Below are 17,542 nucleotides of genomic sequence, written 5' to 3' on the forward strand. Positions count from 1 at the left end.
GAGCAACATTGAATGTTAATACAAAGAACTAAAAAAAAATTCAGTAAAGGAACTAAAATGGAATGCTGAAAAATATTTGCCAGGTAGGAAGGCAGAAAGGAGGAAGAAAAGACAAACAGTATGGAAAAGGATTGGGCACGTAGAAAGCAAATGGCAAGACTTAGATTTAAGTCCAACCATTGTAATAATTACAATGTTCATGAACCAAACATACCATATAAAAGAAAGAGATTGTCAGAGAGGATAAAAAGGGAAGGCATTGCTATATGCTGTCCACAAGAGAGACATTTAAATATAAAGACATTATTATGAGCAAAATTGTATCCCCTCCCCCAAACTCATATGTGGAGGCCCTAAGCCCCAGGAGCTCAGAATGTGACATATTCCGAGATAGTGCCTTTAAAGAGGTAATTAAATTAAAATGGGGGTGATTAGGGCAGCCTTAATGCAACATGACTGATGTCACTGATGTCCTTATACGAAGAGACCAGCACACAGACAACAGAGACAGAGGAATGACCGCGTAAGGACACAACATGACGGTGTCCATCTGTAAGCCTCAGAAGAAGAGAAGCGTCAGAAAATAAACAAATCTGACACCTTGATCTTGGACTTCTAGCCTCCAGAATTGTGAGAAAATAAATTTCTGTTTTTTAAGCCACCCATCCTGTGCTGTTTCGTTACAGCAGCCCTTGTAAACTGATACAGGCAGAGACAGGTCTGAAGAGAAAAGGGTGAACTATGGCAAGCAAACAGTGAGCGGAAGGAAGCTAATGGGGCTGAATTTATGTCCGAGTAGGCTTCAGAGCAAGGAAAATTAGGAGGGATGAAAGGGGATATGTCCTAATGGCAAAGGGGTCAGTTCATCTGGAAGACAACAATCCTTAAATGTGTCTGACCTCATGACAGAGCTTTAAAAATAGTGAAGCAAACAGAGAACGAAAGGGAGAAATCCACAGTCACAGCTGGAGATCGTGACACCTTTCTCTGAGATTTGGACAACTAACCTAATAGCAGTGAGGATACAGAAGAGTTGAGTTACCCTATCAGCTAACTTAATCTCGCTGACATTTGTAGACAATGTGTGGGACATGCAGAACAGATCTTTCAAGGCACATAGAGCATTCACCAATGCAGAGCCACAAAATAAATCTTGATAAATTTCAAGGATTGGAATATTCTCTGAAATGTACTCTGTCTACCACAAAAGAATTAAGTTAGAAATCCAGGATAAGTGGCTCCTGGGTGGCTTAGTCATGTAAGTGTCTGCCTTCGGCTCAGGTCATGATCTCAGGGGCCTGGGATCCAGCCCCATGTCAGGCTTCCTGCTCAGCTGGGAGCCTGCTTCTGCCTCCCCCTCTGCCCCTCCTCCCTGCTTGTGCTATCTCTCTCTCTCAAATAAATAAAATTAAAAAAAAAAAGGAATGATATCCAGAATAATAAGCCATTGAGAAAATCCTCAGACATTTGGAACTTTAAAGAATATTCCTAAATAATCTGTGGGACAAAAAATAAAATCACAGTGGAAATAAGAAACTATTTCAAAGTCAATGATAATAGGACATGTCAGAATTTGGGGGAGCTAACTAATGAAGGCAATTCAGAGCTTTAAATAGTTCTATTTTAAAAAGAAAGCTCTAACATCAATTATCTAAGTTTTCATCTTAAGAAATTAGAAAAGGATAAGGAAATTAAATCTGAAGGAATTGGAAGGAAAGGGAAGAACAGAACTCCATGACATAGAAAATAGGCTAAAAGAAAAAATAAAGAAAATCAAAAATTAGTTCTAGAAAGTTATATACTCACAGTAGGAATGATTAGGGAAAACAAGAAAGAGGAATGAAAGAGGGACATCCCTATAGATTCTATAGATATTAAAGGGATAATAAGTCAATTCTGTGAACAAACTTTTTATCAATGACTTCACCAGAAAGAAAATTCCTTGAAAAACACAACTTACCAAATATGGCACTAGAAGAAACGGAAAATATAAATAACTCTATAACTATGACAAATTAAATGTTTAATTAAAACATTCTCTAGGGGCGCCTGGGTGGCGCAGTCGTTAGGCATCTGCCTTCGGCTCAGGGCGTGATCCTGGGGTCCTGGGATTGAGCCCCACATCGGGCTCCTCCGCTGGGAGCCTGCTTCTTCCTCTCCCACTTCCCCTGCTTGTGTTCCCTCTCTCACTGGCTGTCTCTGTTAAAAAAATAAATAAAATCTTTAAAAAAAAAATTCTCTAAAGGAGAACTCCAGTCCCAGTTGATGTCATCAGTGAATTTTATCAACTATTTTATTATATTTTATTTCGAAGATTTATTTATTTGAGAGAGAGAGAGAGAAAGCATAGCAGGGGTAGAAGCAAAGGAAGAGAGAGAGAGAGAATCCCGAGCAGACTCCCTGCTGAGTGCAGAGCCTGATGTGGGGCTCCATCCCAGGACCTTAAGATCATGACCTGAGCTGAAATCAGGAGTTGGATGCTTAACCGACTGAGTCACCCAGGCGCCCCTTATCAACTATTTTAAAGGAGAAATAATAGTAATCTTACACATGCTTTTTCAGAAAAAAGAGTGTAGAATCCCCCTCAATTTGTTTTATGAGATCAGCATAACTCATACTAAAATCTAATGAAGACATTTAAAAGAAAAGAAAATTACAAACAAACATTCTTCATGAATGCAAAATCCTGCACAAAATATTTGAAAATCAAATCAAAGGATATATAAAAAGGATAATACATCATGATCAAGTAGGATTTCTCCAGGAATGTGTGGTCGGTTTAACATGTGAGTAGCATTCATGTGAATTCACCACATTAAAAAATAAAGGGAAAAAGTAAATAATCACATCAGTAGATGCAGAAAAGCATTTGACAAAAGTTAACACCCTTTCATGATAAAAAGTCTGCAGTCCATGAATAGAAGGGAAGTTCTTCAACCTGAAAAAGATAATTTATAATAAACTACAGCAAACATACTTACTGGTGAAATGTTGAACACTTTCCTCCTAAGATTGGGAACAAGGCAAACATTCTGCTCTCACTACTTAACACTGTCCTGACCTGTCCTATAAAGCAAGAAAAAGAGCTACAAAGAGAAAAGAAGAGTACAAATGTCTTCACTTACAGACAGAATGATCATGATTGAAATACTCAATGTTGTTAAGATGTCAATCTACTCTAAATTGAACTATGGATTCAGTTGAATCCAAAACACAATCCTAACAGCCTTATTTGTAGAAAGAAATAAGCTGTTTTGAATATAGATGTGGAAAAGCAAAGGACCTAGAAAAAGAAAAAAAGAACCTTGAAGAGCAAAGTTGGAGGACCCAGGCTACCTGATTTCAAGACATTATGAAGCTGGAATAATACAGACTGTGTGGTATCGTTGTACAAATAGAGAAATCGACCAATGAAAAATAATGGAGTGTCCAGAAATAGACCTATGCAGGGATGTTAGATTCATTTTTGTTAAGAGTGCCAAGGCAAATCCACGGGGATAGGAAAAGTTTTTCAACAAATGGTGTTGGAACTGGATAAACATACGGAAAAAAAATTAACTTTGACCCTTACTTCACCCCATGTACAACCATTAACTCTAAATATATAATGTAAAACTATAAAGCATAGGAGGACCTCTTTTCAGTTTGGAGGTAAGCAGTAATTTTTTAGGACATGAAAGCACTAATTATCCAAGAAAAAAGTTGATAAATTGGTCTTCATCAAAATTAAAACTTCTGCTCATTAAAAAAATACTATTAAGAAAATGAATAGACAAGTCACAGCCTGGGAGAAGTTATCCAGTCTGTATCCAGGGTATATAAAGAATTGCTATAAACCAATAATAGAAAAGACAAATATAGTTTTAAATGGGCAAAATGCTTAAACACACTCACAAAAAAAGAATGAATGGCACATAAGGACATGAATATGCACTTCCCAGCAGAGTCAACAGGGAAATGCAACTTAACATTACAGTGAGATACCACTTCGCGCCCCCCAGAATGGCTGTATTAAAAGTCCTAACGACACAAAATGTTGGCAATGATGTGGAGCAACTGAAACTCTTGTACACCGCTGCTGGGGGCGTAACATGGTGCGACCACCTCAGAAAACCATTTGATGGCTTTGTAAGAAGTTAAGCATACATTGGGGCACCTGGGTGGCACAGTCAGCTGTGTGTCTGACTCTTGGTTCTGGCTCAGGATGTGATCTCATCGTCACAAGATTGAGCCCTGTGCTGGGCTCCTCGCTCAGTGTGGAGTCAGCTTGAGTTTCTCTCTCCTTCTCTCTCTGCCCCTCCCCCCCAGTCCATGTGCTCTTAATCTGCCTCTCTCTCTCTTTCTAATAAATAAATAAATCTTGGAGCGCCTGGGTGGCTCAGTCGTTAAACGTCTGCCTTCAGCTCAGGGCGTGATCCTGGAGTCCTGGGATCCAGCCCCTCATTGGGCCCCCTGCTCTGCTGGGAGCCTGCTTCTTCCTCTCGCACTCCCCCTGCTTTTGTTCCCTCTCTCATGGCTGTCTCTCTCTCTGTCAAATAAATAAATAAAATCTTTTAAATAAATAAATAAATAAATAAAATCTTAAAAAAAAAAAAGTTAAGCATACACACCTACCAACAATTCCCGTCCTAGGTATTTAAGCAAAAGAAATGGAAACATAGAGCCACAAAAACCCTTGTACAGGGATATTTCTAGCAGCTTGAGTCATAATAGCCCAGAAATGTAAACAACTCAACGTGTCTATTAGTAGGAAAATGGGTAAACAAATTGTGGTGTGTTCATGTCATGAAATACTACTCAGCCTCAGAAAGTAGGACCCACTGACATACCCAACCACGTGGATCCATCCTGAAGACATTGCGTGGAGCGAAGGAACCAGACACAGAAGACTGCATACTGTATGATTCTGTGTGTGTGTAAAGCTGAGGATCAGGCAAAAGTAATTCGTGGGCATGGAAATCCAGACACTGGCTGCCTGTGGGTGGGCATTGGCAAGAAGAGGGTGCAGGGGGAGTTCTGGGGAAACGAAAATGTTCAATTATTTTTAAAAGATTTTATTTATTTAAGAGAGAAAGTGCATGTGTGCAGGAGCTGGGGGAGTGGCAGGCAGAGGGAGAGGGAGAAGCAGACTCCCCACTGAGCATGGAGCCCCACGCGGGGCTCGATCCCAGGACCCTGAGACCCTGACCTGAGCCAAAAGCAGACCCTTAAGCAACTGAGCCACCCAGGTGCCCCAGAAATGTTCTATATTTTGAATGGGGTGTTGATGTTCTAGTTGTATGTATTTGTCAAAACTCATTGAATTGTAGGCTTAAGATCTGTGCATTTCACTATATGTAAATTTTATATCAATAGATCCTTGCAAATATAATAGCTGAGCCCCAGGAGGAAGTCCAGCCTCCTCCCCAGGGGTCATCAGGGCGAGCTTACCTGATCCACACACCGACCCACCAGTGTGGCTTCTCACCCTTGCTGGAGGCCGCATCTCTGTCCATCACCCCTGACAGTCTCCTAATGCTTGGTTTGTCTCAGACCCAGGAGGGATCTGTTTGTTTCTCCTTAAAGATGTTTGGCACGTCCTTGAAAGCTTGAGGATTACCTAAAAGAAACAGAATGCAGAGAAAGCAACCTTCTCTCTTTGCTAAGTGTTCGGTTAGTTCTTATAGAATTCTTACTATGTGCCAGACACGGCTTAAAGCATTTTTCAGATATTTACTCTATTAATCCTCACAACAATCCATGTCAAAGCTACCATTATTAATCCCATGTTACAGATGAGGAGACCCAGGCCAAGACAGTTTAAATCCCTCACCCAAGGTCACATAACTAGTAAGCAGTGGGGCTGGATTTGACCTGGAGGAATCTGGTTCTAGCTCGTGCTCTGAGCCACGCTGCTGTGCTGCTCCTGGCCTCCTGGCCTCCCTTTCAGGGGTTCCCGCTTTCTGTCTCTTCCTTAACCTCCCAGCCTGTGCCCGTGTTGTTGGGCCTCCCCACCTCTGCCAGGCCAGAGTCCCCCTTCTCATTGCAGGGCAATGATCAGGGCCCTGACACCCTAACCTCTGGTCCTTGGCCTGATGTCCTTGCTGGGGGAAGAAAACACCACTGACATTCCAGCAGTCTCTGCAGAGATGCCTACTGCACGGTGTCCTTTTACATCGCTACACAGGAGAAATACTTAAAATCCCCATCTCAGCCAGTTCTATTTGAGTTTCTCAGCTGGTTCGAAAGTTCAGCATTAGGTAAGGGAAGGTCTCCTCCAAAGCCATCCATGAGCATCTGTCCTGGAACAAGAAACTACTGCAGCTTTAAACCAGCATCTTCTCGTTCGTGCCCTGTACGTAAAAGCCTGTGTGCGTCCTCCTGTGTATACCTGGGACAGGAGTCAAAGGCACGAGCCTGCTTTGAAAAGTGTCAAGTACTGTATTCAAGTAAAGCATTATTATTTCATTTTTTTCATCTGCAGGAAGAGTTGTGAAATTAGACCAGGGAGGCCTCGTTTTCAGAGTCCCCCATAAGTAACTCAAAGCTCTCAGTCATTCTAACAGCCAATCATCTTTTATTATGCACCCACTAAAACTGCTGGGCTCCAGCTGAATCCTGCTTGTATCCCAAGTAAAGCAACACTTAGAGCTGTATGTCTGGTCACTTTCTTAAATCCAAGGAAGATACTCCTCACCCCACTACTCCCTGCCATGGGAGCTCCCTTCTCTCAGCCTGAGACGGTGCTGTCACCGCTGGCCCCGGATCTTTTGTGATTTTGGCCTCTTTATCTTCAAAGGATGGAAGTGCCCCTCAAGGAGGGAGGCGGCCTGCAGCCTCCACTGAACTCTCTGCTGGAGGAGAAGACGCCCGAAATCCAGCGTCTCCAGGAGGAGTGGCAAAGCCAGAAGGCCAGACTGCAAGCCCAGGTAAGACAGCGTGGTGGGGAGGTGCCCTTGTGCTGGGTGGGACCTGCCTCCTCCTCCTCCTCCTCCTTCCAGACAACGTTGGAAATACATACAGAGCCTGATTCGTGTCCAGGCTGGGGAAGGCATTCCAGGTCAGCGCAAGGTGGGATTCTTAGTTCTATGTATTCATTCATTTACTCAGTACCTCCTGTGGCCCATGAGCACCTCCTATGAGCCAGGAACCTTCTAGACGCTTGGGATACATCAATGAACAAACCAAACCAAAGCCCTGCATTGCAGTGCTTATATTATATTATAGCAGAGGAAGTGGGAACAGATCCGAAATACTAGATGTAAGAAATAAGTAAAGCCCATAGTATATTAGAGGATGATCGGATTTCAGGAAAAAGAAAAAACAGAACAAGGTCAAAAGGATAGAGAGACCGGGTGATGGGGAGTGGGTGTAATGCTCAATGGGGTTGTCAGGGAAGGCTTTAGTGGTCCCCTCTTCACTGTGTCTTGGATGGCTTGCATCCCAGCCCACCTGCCCCTCTCACCGGGCGTTTGTGGCTCTAGCTGAGAAGCCCCCAGAAGACGGGCCATCCCCAGGTTTCTCAAGGTTACAGCCCTCCCCCTCAGAGTTCCCACAGATAGAGGAGGCTGGGTGGAGGAGATGTTCGGAGCACTTCTTTGCAAACCCCCCAAGAAGGGAAGGGGGAGGGGAGAGGGCGCAGCCTGAGGGCAGGATGCGGTGGGCCAGGTCTCGCAGATGCAGCAGGCTCTGGAGCACTGCGCCAGCAGCTACCGGGAGGACCTGCAGGAGCTCAAGCAACTCTCAGACCATGAAAGGGAGAAGCTGCGGCACGAGCTGCAGGAGACCATTCAGCAGAACCAGGCCATGAAAGCCCAGCTCGAGGCCTCCCATCAGCGAGCCCTGCGCGCGCTAGAGAAGGCCAAAAATCAAGAGCTCAAGGTAAGGGGGAGAATTATGAAGCCCACTGTTTACTGAGCCCTTGTCATGCAAGTGCCTGTCCTGCGCTAGACGGGGTGCCTCTGGTACATGATCTCTAATCCCTGCGTGAATTGTACGGGGTCATTATTATCACATTCCCTTTGTCCAAGGAGGAAAAGGCTCAGAGAGATTCAGTAACTTGCTCAGGGTCACACAGCTCGTAAGTGGCCATGGAAGGATTCGTGCTTAGCTCTGTTGGGCTTCTAGTACTGCTTCTCCCTATTTGCATGTGACCTTGATAACGTAAGAACAACGCTCTTTGTGAGTTGGGCAATGTTGTGCGTGGTGCATGCTGGGGCGTCAGACTCGGCTGGGAGATAAAAACAGGGCAGCTGGGAAAGCTGGGATGAGGTGGTCGGGTGCATGACAATGTGCAATCCACCAGGAACACATTTCATCCAACTCCTACCTTCTACTTTCCCAGAAGGCCTTCACTCCTGCTCTCTCAGGAGCTGGGGCTCCCAGTACGACTGTCACAGACAACACACTGTCTTGCTCGGTCATGGCCGTCTTCACACTGTAACTAATGACTTCCTTATAGATCAGATCTACCCGTGAACCTGCTTGGGGCCAAGAACCATCTGTGTTTGCTCAGACCCTAATCTTCTCCTAGCTCAGGATAGCTGCTTAGAAAAGGGTCTCACTGAATTACAGCCTCAAGTTTAATTTCCCCTTCTGTATACTGGGGATATTGATACCCGCCTCTTTGAGATGTCCACGAATAAATGGGGGGAAAAATGGATTTCTGGTTTTAAGGTGGTGGAATAAAGGCTTTTGAATCCTTTCCTATTAGAAAACAGCCAGGAAACAATAAGGAAAACACAAAGCAGAAGCATACTTCTACTCCAGAGAAAGCAGGAGGCGTCTGTGCCCTTGAGCCACAATGCATGAGGACAGGACAGAAATGGGGAAATAGTATGTGGCCTTGCAGAGCAGAGAAGCTCGAACCAAAGTGCCTGCAGAGAGAGAAGGATGAGAAGCAAGCTGATTCCACCCCAGAGCTCAGAAAGGCTCAGGAATTAGAGGTAGCTGTTGTCACGGAGGCAAGAGTGAGATGAGAAATATGACTGACCTAGAATTTCAGATTCTCAGCTCAGCCAGCACAGGCAAGCAATTAGCTCTCCCTTATTTAAAGACAAGAGATGGTGGGGGGAGATTGATGGGTAAACTGAGCCAGAGAGACTCTGAATTAGGAAACATGATTCACAGAGGCTGGGATGAAGCTTGGGTCTGAGAACAGGTTCAGGTGAAAATCCGTGTACTGAGCTATTCGATGCACCACTGCCACCTCCATGCCGTCCCCAGAAGTGCATTCTCCTGCTCAGTTCCAGAAGGCAAGCGGCCAGACTTAGACCCCCTATGTAGGAGACTAGAGAACTTTGTCTGGGGAAAAAAACCATCCTATAGAAAAGACCTATAGATTCTCACATTTTTGGGTTTCCAGTAAGATTGCTGGTTGGCCATCTGGTCACCCTCCAGAGGCGCCCACCACCCAATGGGCCCTCTTCCAAGTACCCCTCAGTGCTCCATCTTCAATATGAAAGCACAGCAAAAGATTACTAAACTTCTTAGGGAAACCTCTAACATGGAAGTTGGCATCCAAGATAACCGAGGGAGAAAGAACAGAGTCAGAAGAAATGGCTAATGCAGTCAGCAGAAAAAGAAAAAAGCTTCAATGAGGATTGATGACCTCAGAATTAAAAGATGATATTTGCATCTGTGAAAGAACAGCATGCTATTTGTAAAGGAAGGGCAATTAGAGTAAGGAAGAGCTCTTTAGATAAAAAATACGATTGTAGAAATTCTAAAAATTAGGAAATGTGTTGAAATATAAAAAATGAAGAAACCTTCCAGAAAACAAAAATAGGAAGACAGTGAAATGGGTGGTGGGAAAGAAGGAACAAGAAGTGTAGAGACACACCTGGGGGGCTCGTATCTAACAACTGGGAGTTCCGGAAAGAGATAATGGAGGGGGGGTGTTTTTGAAAGACCCCTACCAAGGCTCATCTTGAAATTTCAGGACACCAGGGAAACAGAAGGAATTCCAAAAGCTCCCAATGAGGAAAAGTGGTTCCAGACACAAAGTACTTGAATCAGAATGTCATGTGACATCTCAGGGGCAGCAACACAGGGTGCCAGAACCCAGTGCACAATTCTGAGAAATTCCATTAAAACTATTCACCGGTGTAAGAATTGAATACACATATAGACCGGCATAGGAAATATTAGGAAATTTGCCTCTGTTCTCAATTTACTGCTTTTCACCTCCTAGTTCACTCTTCGGTGCCTGCCCCGCAGTAATGCCCCCCCATTTCCCGCAGTAATGCCCCCCATTTCCCGAAGCATTTCTCCTTCGCGGGGAGCACAATGTTAAGCTTCGTCAGTAGAGGGCGCTGGAGGCACCTTGTAGGAGGAAAGAGGCTTCTCCTTGTTCAGGTGGTTGTGTTTTTGCTTTGTCTCTGGCTTCAGTTGCGCGGTTGAACAGTGACATGGCTGTGTGAAGACATCTGGTGTTCCTCTGCCCCAGTAACCTCACAGTGACCCCACAACCCAGGCCCAGGCCCAGTGACTGCCTTCCTGTGACCCGCAGGGCTCACCCTGACTCTCCCCGGCGTCCTGCCCATTGGCCACTGTTGCCTGCAGCCCAGGGATTTGTTTTCTGCAAGCCTCCTGAGACAAATACCGTCGTCTGTCGTCTGCTCTGGCCCCTACACCCATCTGGGCGCCCCCATCCCCCCTGAGCATCTCCCACCTGTGGCTCATCTGTACTGTGGAGGGTTGTTCCTGCTCGACCAGTAACTGTGGGCCAACGCTGGTCTGGCCAGCCCAGTGATCGTCTCCACCAGGGAGCTACCACCATACCTTCTCCGACAAGGTCTGGATCCCAAGCTGGGGAAGGGCTCACCCCTTCCAAGTTGTCCTCGTCTTGGGTACTCTCTCCCAGCCTCAGGACACCCTGGAGTTCTCTTTGCATCTCTAGAGTTACTCTCCTGTCATAGCTCAGTGATTTTTTGTATTGAGCTCCTACTTAAATTACTGTGTGACTCTGTCTCCTATTGGACCAGACTGGTACGTCCTCCATGCCCTGTTCCTTAGGAAGTTCCTTGAAGAGTGCGCCACCTGAACAAGGGAGCAAGCCAAGGATGCGGAAATAGAAGGGATCTAGGATAGAGGAACCCAGGGTAGGAAAAGAAGGGAAAGAAGGGAGCCCAGCTATGCCGCTGGCCGAGACAACAGCTCAGTCCGGGCTGGAGCGGGAGGACTGAGGTCTCGGAAAAGCAGCTCTAGGGGAAAGAGAGCTGCTGCATTCTCTGATCCATTTGTCCATGTGGAAAGTTGCGCTGAAAGCGTTTAACACACACACACACACACACACACACACACACACACACAGATGTTTTACAAAGCTTTTAGATGTTGTAGGAAGACTTGGCCAAATAGTCAAAGAAAGCTAAGCAAAATTTTTTTTAAATGCAGCAAGTTATTAATGCAAGGAAAAACAAAAAGTTGTGCGGGTAAGCGTTAATCACAATAGTTTATTTTGCTCAGGAGTGAACTATATGTACTTATAATAATAAAAGTATGGAATATATTTCACTATATTAAAAAAGTAATATAATGATATATGAGGAATGGAAGGGAGAGAGTGTATGAGACCTAAAATCCTCATCTACCCAGATGGGAAGACAATTCTTAATCTCGAAAATAACCGAGACAGAGCAGAACAGAAATTCTAGCCTCTTAATGGTGGCAAACACCAGAAGAAACAACCAGAAGCGTTGTCAGTGGCTGCCTCCAGAAAACAGAGTGCAGAGAGAGGAAAAAGTGGGGCTCCGAAGTGCTGGTTTTCCTTTCTTTTAATACTATTCAGCCCTTTATACCATATGCATGCAGTGCCCTGATCAAAATATACAATAAGCTTTAAAAAAGTGAAAAAATAAATTAAATAATGCATGTGGACTATTTGGTGTTTAGCAGATATTCAAAAAATGTGAGTTCTCTTTCTTCTTTTATTCTCTTCAATCTTTTTCCAATTTGGCTTGTAATTCACAGCAGCTCAGGATTGAGTTGAATTGCAGGACACTCCACTGGTGTCCAAGCAGTGCTTGTTGGTGTCAGGAACCCTCCCCTTACACACACACGCCTCCGTTGTAATTGGTGTCATTACCTTTGAAGAGAGACAGGGTGAACACGGGCTTTTTAGGGGGCTTTAAAATAACCACAACAAAAGCAGAGTAAACCTCCCATAGGTTTACTGGAGCGATTCACCAGGGATGCGTGTCTGGTCTGATGTAAACCCTGGGTGCTCAACTTTGCATAGTCCTCACTGCTAGGGGCTGCTGAGCGAGAAAGCAGCCAGTGCTGATCTGAACCCCGCGCTGTCCCCGGGGACAGAAGGGCCGGGTCACAGAGTGAGCGAGTTTGGCATCCTCTTCTGCAAAACCTTAACTCGTACCTCTGCATTCCCATTTCCCTTGGGATAAAATGTCACCAGCTAGAGCTCTCCGAGCCTTGCAGCAAATACGAGAGGAGGAAATATTGGAGAGTCTGAAAAGTAGGAGACTTCTCTTATTAAATAAACCCGGCGCCGTTAGACTGGGTTTCCCATGGGAGGAGTAAAACGGGTTCCCGTTTTAGGGAGCAGCAGAGCCAAAGGTGCAAGGAAGCATCTAAAGGTGCCACTGCACTCAGCTAGCTCCCTGGGGCTCGGGGGTGGGGGGCTCAGTGCTCTCCAACTGGAGCCTCTTGCCTTTTGGGAAACCCTATTTCTCATTGTTCCTGGAGGCTGCACAGGGAGTGGAGAGGGCTTCGTTGGGCCTGTCTTCAGTCAGCTCACATCCCTGCAGCTGGCTGGTAAAAAGAGGGAGAGAGATGATGCTTCCTGCCTCTTTCCCGCGTGACCTTGGGAAAATGAGTTCATCTCCCCCAGCCTCAATTTCCTCATCTAAAAGATGGGCTTGTGTCTCTTTAATTTATTTTTATTACTTCTTTATTTTATTTCATTGAGAGAGAGAGTGTGCATGCACACTGGGGGGGGGGGGGAGGTCCAGAGAGAGAGAGGGAGAGGGAGAGAGAGAATCCTAAGCAGAATCCTACACACTGAGCGCTGAGCCTGATGTGGGGTTTGATCTCACAACCCTGAGATCATGACCTGAGCAGAAATCAAGAGTCAGACACTTAACCCACTGAGCCACCCAGGCGCCCAAGAGGGGCTGGGTCTTAACTGGAACTCTCTGTTGCAAAGCCCCCCAGAAACTGTATTAGTTTCCTAATGCTGCCGCAACAACATATCAGAAACTCAGTGGCTGGATGCATCACAGATTTATTACCCGACGGTTCCGGAAGTCAGAAGTCCTGAAGTCACGGTGTTGGCAGGACTGTGCTCCTTCTAAAAGAGCAAGGAATGGATCTGTTTTCTTGCCTTTTCCGGCTGCTAGAGGCTGCCTGCGTTCCTTGGCTCCTGGCCCTTTCCTGCGTCATCGTAGCCAACAGTGTAGCATGGAACAGCTTCGGATATCCCTCTCTCTTCCTCACCCTCTCCCCTAGCACCCTCCCTTTCCTCCCCCCCTCCACCGCACCTCTCCTCCCACTGGCTGCCCTGCCTCCCTCTTATAAGGACTTCTGTGACTACAGTGAGCCTGCTCAGATAATTTGGGATAATCTCCCCATTTCAGGATCCTTAACTTATTCATACCTGCAAAACTCCTTTTACCATGGAAAGTAACATAGTCACAGGTCCCACGGATTCCCACACGGACATCTTGGGGACCATTATTGTTTCGACCCCCAGAAACCAACTTGAGCTGGCTTAGGCAGTGAAGAGATTTCTATTAAAGTTTACACAGCTGCTCATAGAACCCACTTTGGGTGTTTGATATATAAGAGACCTTCAATAAATGAGTGTTGCATAAAAGAATGATTAAATGAAATAATCATAAATGAAGTAAGAAAAGTATAATAAATGAACCTAAGGGCAGAGACACAGCCAGTTTTGAGGACCAGACTAGACCAGAGACTGAAAAAAGCTGAAGGGACCCCTCCTTCTGTTGTTCCTGCTCTGCTCCTCACCGACAGCTCTCTCCACCTCTCCGGCCCTGGGGCAGGCGTAAGATGGTCACCTCACTCCTCCTGAGTGTGTTAAAACTGGAGCCGACCAGTTAGTGTCTGTCTGTCTGTCTCTTTCTTGCTCTCTTTCTCCCTGGCCTCCTAACACCAAATTCCCAATGACTGGCTCAGCTTGGAACACGTGTCCAATCAGCTATGGATTGGGGTTAGGTTCACATGGTACAAAATGGCTGCTGTGGCCAAGCCATCACCATCATCTCAGGTCATTTTTTTTTTTTTGAATCAAGTCATTCTTAGTAGCCTGATAAGCCCTCCACTGAGGAGTGGTGAGTGTTCAGTGGGCCCTGGTGCAAAGGAGGAACTTGGCAGAGGTGACAGGTCTCCCCTCTGTGCCCACTTTCTCCCACTTTCACCCACAGGCCACAGAAGAGCGCTTGAAGAAGGAATCCAGCCACAGCCTCCAGATCCAGCACCAGGCACACCGGCTGGAGCTCCAGGCCTTGGAAGAAAAGGCCCGGCAGGAGCTCCAGGGGGAGCTCGAGAGGCTGCAGGCTCGGCAGGCTCTCCTGTTAGGTATACAGCCAGCCGCCCCTGGGAGGGCCTAGCTACCCGGCAGGGCCCACACGTGGAGAGCAGGGGCGAGATGCGGCCCACGGGTCTGGAGGCACACAAGCCGGGGTGACTATCCTGGCTCTGCCACGGTCTAGCTGGGAGACCTGGGGTGGCGATGGGGGGTCACTGTCAGTCTCAGTTTCCTTTCCTAGAAAATGGAGTCACCATTGTCCCTACCTCCTCGGGGCGGTGTGTGGATGTGATGAGGTAGTAAACGGAAAGTGCCTAGCATGTGACAGGCCTGGTGACTGTAGACTGTAGCACAGGGCTTCAGCTATCCGAAAGCAGGGGGTCCTATGAAACATTTCCTAAGGCAAAATGGCGAAAAGCGAAGAAGCGACTACCATTAACTTAAATGAAGCACTTTTGATTGTCCCCAGACCCAAAAGTCACGTCTCTCAGGCTTTCCTGATGCCACAGGCCACATCTGGCGAGCGGATGCACACAGCAGCTGGAGACGAAGCCCAGATGCTCAGGGACCCAGCGCAGGGCTCTGGCGCGGCGCCCGGAGAGGCTGGGTGTGATTCCCCGGGAAGGCGCTGGGGGGCGCACTCTCGCGGCCGGGGTGCGCGCCGCCTCTGGACCGCTCGCTGCAAAGGCAGCCAAGAACGCTGTTTCCCCTTTTCGCCATTTTACGTAGAAATGAAAGTCTTCGGATTTCCCTAGGTTAGGGAAAATAGGTTCTAATGTAGGTCTTTTTTAAGAGCAAAGCGGTGTAAGGCGAACTTCCAAAAAGCGGAGACATCTATGTTATCATCATTATTAAATACAAGCCAGATCTCTGAGGCTTCGGGAGATGTTCATGGCATTGCCTCAACCTGTCGTTTCCATTCTGAAGATTTCAGCAAATCTGGGGGACTTACGCCTCCAGGCTCCTGCACTTTCCTCGGCTTCCTTTGCCTGCTCCCACGTCATTCTCAGCAGAGACTCACCCCCTCTTCAGATATCCAAAACCAGTCATACAGAGCATTCTGGAAGCTACCAGAAGCAGCAAAGATCTCCAGAGCCAAATTGTTTGGGCTTGAAGTCCAGCTCCAACATTCACAAGTTGCCTGATTTTGGGCAAGTTATTAACTGCTCTGTGCCTCACTTGCTCATCTGTAAAATGGGAACACTAACAGCATCCACGCGGTGCAGCAAATGCTATGTAGATGTTCACTCTTACCATTACTGACTAGTCCCGCATTGCTTGGTTGACCCTAGAAGCCTCTTCCTGTTTTTGTAGATCATCCTTTCCCTCATTTTCTCCTTTATTCTTCTCTTCCGTCTCACTCTTAAGAGCAAGAAAAATGCCTCTCCTTATTTCATGCCTGGCATTAAAGACCATGTTGGCCTTATTAAATATTTTTTCCCAAACCCAGATGGGGTTCTTCTTAAGAGAATTTTGGGAAAGAGCATTTTCTTTACCTCTGTGAGTGAGTACGATCGACCTGCTGCTTGGTTGTGCTTTCATTAGACAGCATGTCCTGCAGACTGTACGTCAGCACGTCAGCTAGTCAGCACATCGGCTCTGCCCATTTCTGGAGGAAGTGACATGGGGAGCAGGCAGGAGAGACTGAAGGAGTCCCATGGATTCCCCAGTTTCCAGGTGGGAAATGCTAAAGTTGGCATCATCTAAAGAAGACGGATTACACAACATAAAACCCAGGCTGTGCTATGTCTCATACAAGACAAGATTCAGGTCACACTGAACAGCCTTGGTGACTCCAGCACCCAAGAGCAGCTGTCCCTACTGCCACTTCCCTGGCTCCTCTGATCCCACAGAAGCCTGGTCCTCTCCTGGACAAAAGATGCAGGAGAGAGCCTGGGTACATGCTGGGATTCTCAACACAGTCCCAGGAAGAAGGGGCTCTGTGAACTCTGTAATGATGATAGCAAGTTGTTGGCTCTGTGGGTTGTATTGGGGGGGGAGCAATTCAATTAGACATTCCCGGTCCCAATTACTGTGATTCCACTGTCCGTGTGAGACACGCTTGACCTGCAGTGTAGGTTAGTGTGTGACGGGCAGGGAGTGTCCATGAGATTACCTGATCCACTGGAGTGGGGGCCATGCTGGATGGATAGGTGAGTGGGTAGAAGGGTGGAGGGGCAGGTATGGATGTGTGGATGGATGGATGGATGAGATGGATGGGTGGATGGATGGATGGATGGGCAGGTGAGTGTGTAGAGAGGTGGAGTGGATGGACAGACGGATGGGGGGAGGGAGGGAGGGAGGGAGGGAGGGAGAAGAGGAGGGAAGGGAATGTATGACAGAAGAGAGAAGGGTAATAAATGAACCCACTCTAATTATGCTTTGCTAAAGGGTTTTATTGCACATATTTTTGTGATAAAAGATTTCAAAACATTGAGTTGGGTTTGGACTTTTTAAAGAAAATAGGCTATAGAAATCACTAATTAAAACCCTAGTGGGGAGGAAAGATAACCAAGTAAATTTTTCAACATATCATCAGAATAATTAAGCTTTGCTGTGTTTAATATACTGTAACTTTCAGAGAAGCTTAGTAAGTTTATGGGAAATCTCTTGCAAAGGATACACTTCTACAATATCATTAATTTCCACTCTAAACATCACTTGCTTATTTTACAAATATATGTTGAGCACTTGCTCTGTACTAAGGCCTCTACGGGGTATCTCATGGCTTACGGAATTATTGGAACAATGTTTAAAAAATAATTTGCAATAATTAAAATGGAGTCTCAAAAAGTCTCTAACAGAAAAGTAAAGTATCAAATTTACTAGCACTTGAAAATGATCTTGTCTTTGAAAATAGCTCTTCCCTCTCCAGAGTCCCTCAGGCAGGAGCTGTCGGAGCAGCGAGCGGCCTGCTCGGAGCACCAGAAGGACCTGGAAGCACTGCGGACGGAGCTAAGGACTCTGAGCAGCTTGGGCAGGCGGCAGGCGGTTGCCCAGTGTCCAGGGGACAGTGAGGACCACGCTGTCACCGCGGAGGTCAGCGCCCCCATT

At 46.3% G+C, this 17,542-nt stretch overlaps 1 protein-coding gene across 1 annotated transcript in view; it reads left to right on the forward strand.

Moving 5' to 3' along the window:
- FAM184B (family with sequence similarity 184 member B) overlaps positions 1 to 17,542 on the forward strand; it is a 137,280-nt gene that overhangs the window by 110,132 nt on the left and 9,606 nt on the right. The window contains exons 9-12 of the mRNA XM_045771315.2: positions 6,779 to 6,908; positions 7,648 to 7,860; positions 14,385 to 14,538; positions 17,364 to 17,527. Of these exons, the coding sequence (XP_045627271.2) occupies positions 6,779 to 6,908; positions 7,648 to 7,860; positions 14,385 to 14,538; positions 17,364 to 17,527 (661 nt within the window). The remainder of the gene's footprint in view (positions 1 to 6,778; positions 6,909 to 7,647; positions 7,861 to 14,384; positions 14,539 to 17,363; positions 17,528 to 17,542) is intronic.

The sequence above is a fragment of the Ursus americanus genome, chromosome 8 (assembly GCF_024610735.1).
Source record: "Ursus americanus isolate L20-20 chromosome 8, mUrsAme1.1.p, whole genome shotgun sequence".
Classification (NCBI taxonomy): domain Eukaryota; kingdom Metazoa; phylum Chordata; class Mammalia; order Carnivora; family Ursidae; genus Ursus; species Ursus americanus.